The sequence below is a fragment of the Terrapene carolina genome, unplaced genomic scaffold (genome assembly GCF_002925995.2).
Source record: "Terrapene carolina triunguis isolate 2854851 unplaced genomic scaffold, T_m_triunguis-2.0 Scaffold43883, whole genome shotgun sequence".
Lineage (NCBI taxonomy): Eukaryota > Metazoa > Chordata > Testudines > Emydidae > Terrapene > Terrapene triunguis.
Window position 1 is genome coordinate 1 of NW_020708234.1, and position 1053 is coordinate 1053.

The 1053-nt window shown below is 48.3% G+C and overlaps 1 protein-coding gene across 1 annotated transcript; it reads left to right on the forward strand.

Annotated features, from left to right (window-relative positions):
* The first annotated feature begins 61 nt into the window (after positions 1-61).
* LOC113405580 (putative olfactory receptor 52P1) lies at positions 62-1000 on the forward strand. Its single transcript, XM_026646793.1, has one exon. It carries the CDS (start codon positions 62-64, stop codon positions 998-1000), a length of 939 nt encoding a protein of 312 aa, XP_026502578.1.
* The last annotated feature ends 53 nt before the right edge of the window (positions 1001-1053 follow it).

A 1053-nucleotide genomic window follows, 5' to 3' on the forward strand; every position in this document is an offset into this window, starting at 1 on the left:
TTTCTCTTCCTTCACAGGCACCTTGAGCATTTCTGAGCACAATCGACGTATCGAACACCTCATGGCAGCTTTCAACCTCACCCCCTCTGAACCTTCACCATTTATCCTAATAGGCATCCCTGGCCTGGAAGCTGCCCATATCTGGATTTCCATCCCTTTCGCTACGTTCTACATTATCAACCTACTGGGAAATGTCATGGTTCTGTTTGTCGTAAGCAAAGAGCAGACCCTGCACAAACCAATGCACCTGCTTCTCTGCATGCTGGCGCTCACAGACATTGGCATGTCTACCTCCGTTGTGCCAAAGGCACTGTGTATATTTTGGTTCAATTTGACCAGTATTACTGTGGGTGGCTGTCTCACCCAGATGTTCTTCCTTCATGTGGTTTTTGCTATGCAGTCAGCCGTCCTTGTGACAATGGCCTTTGATCGCTACGTTGCCATATGTAACCCTCTGAGATACAACACTATCCTCACCAACTCACGGATAGCTAAGCTAGGTCTAGTGGGTTTGATAAGAGCTGTTCTCGTTGTTCTGCCCATGCCCGTGCTCCTCAGCAGGCTGTCATTCTGTGCTAACCACATTATTCCCCAAACACACTGTGAGCATATGGCGGTGGCAAAGATGTCATGTGGGGACATTACAGTTAACAGGATGTACGGCTTGGTGATAGCAATCGTAGTCAATGTGTCAGACCTGACGCTCATTGCCCTGTCCTATGTTCTGATCATCAGGGCCATCCTCAGAATCTCCTTCAAGAAAGCCCACCAGAAAGGCCTTAATACCTGCACATCCCACATCTGTGTGATGCTGATGTCTTATACTCCCTCCGTCTTCTCCTACCTGACACAGAGGTTTGGTCAAGGAATTGCTTCCCATGTACATGTCACCGTCGCTAACTTCTATCTCCTTGTTCCCCCCATGCTCAACCCTATCATTTATGGTGTCAAATCCAAAGAACTTCGTGAGAAAGTGGGTAAATACACCTGCAGAAGGTGATCGCCGGGGGCCACTGACTCCTCATTAATCAAGGGTGCTTTGTCCCAGTTTGG

Bases quoted from the DNA above. Each gene is read 5' to 3' on its own strand.
- LOC113405580 (XM_026646793.1), top strand. From the start codon at position 62: ATGGCAGCTTTCAACCTCACCCCCTCTGAACCTTCACCATTTATCCTA.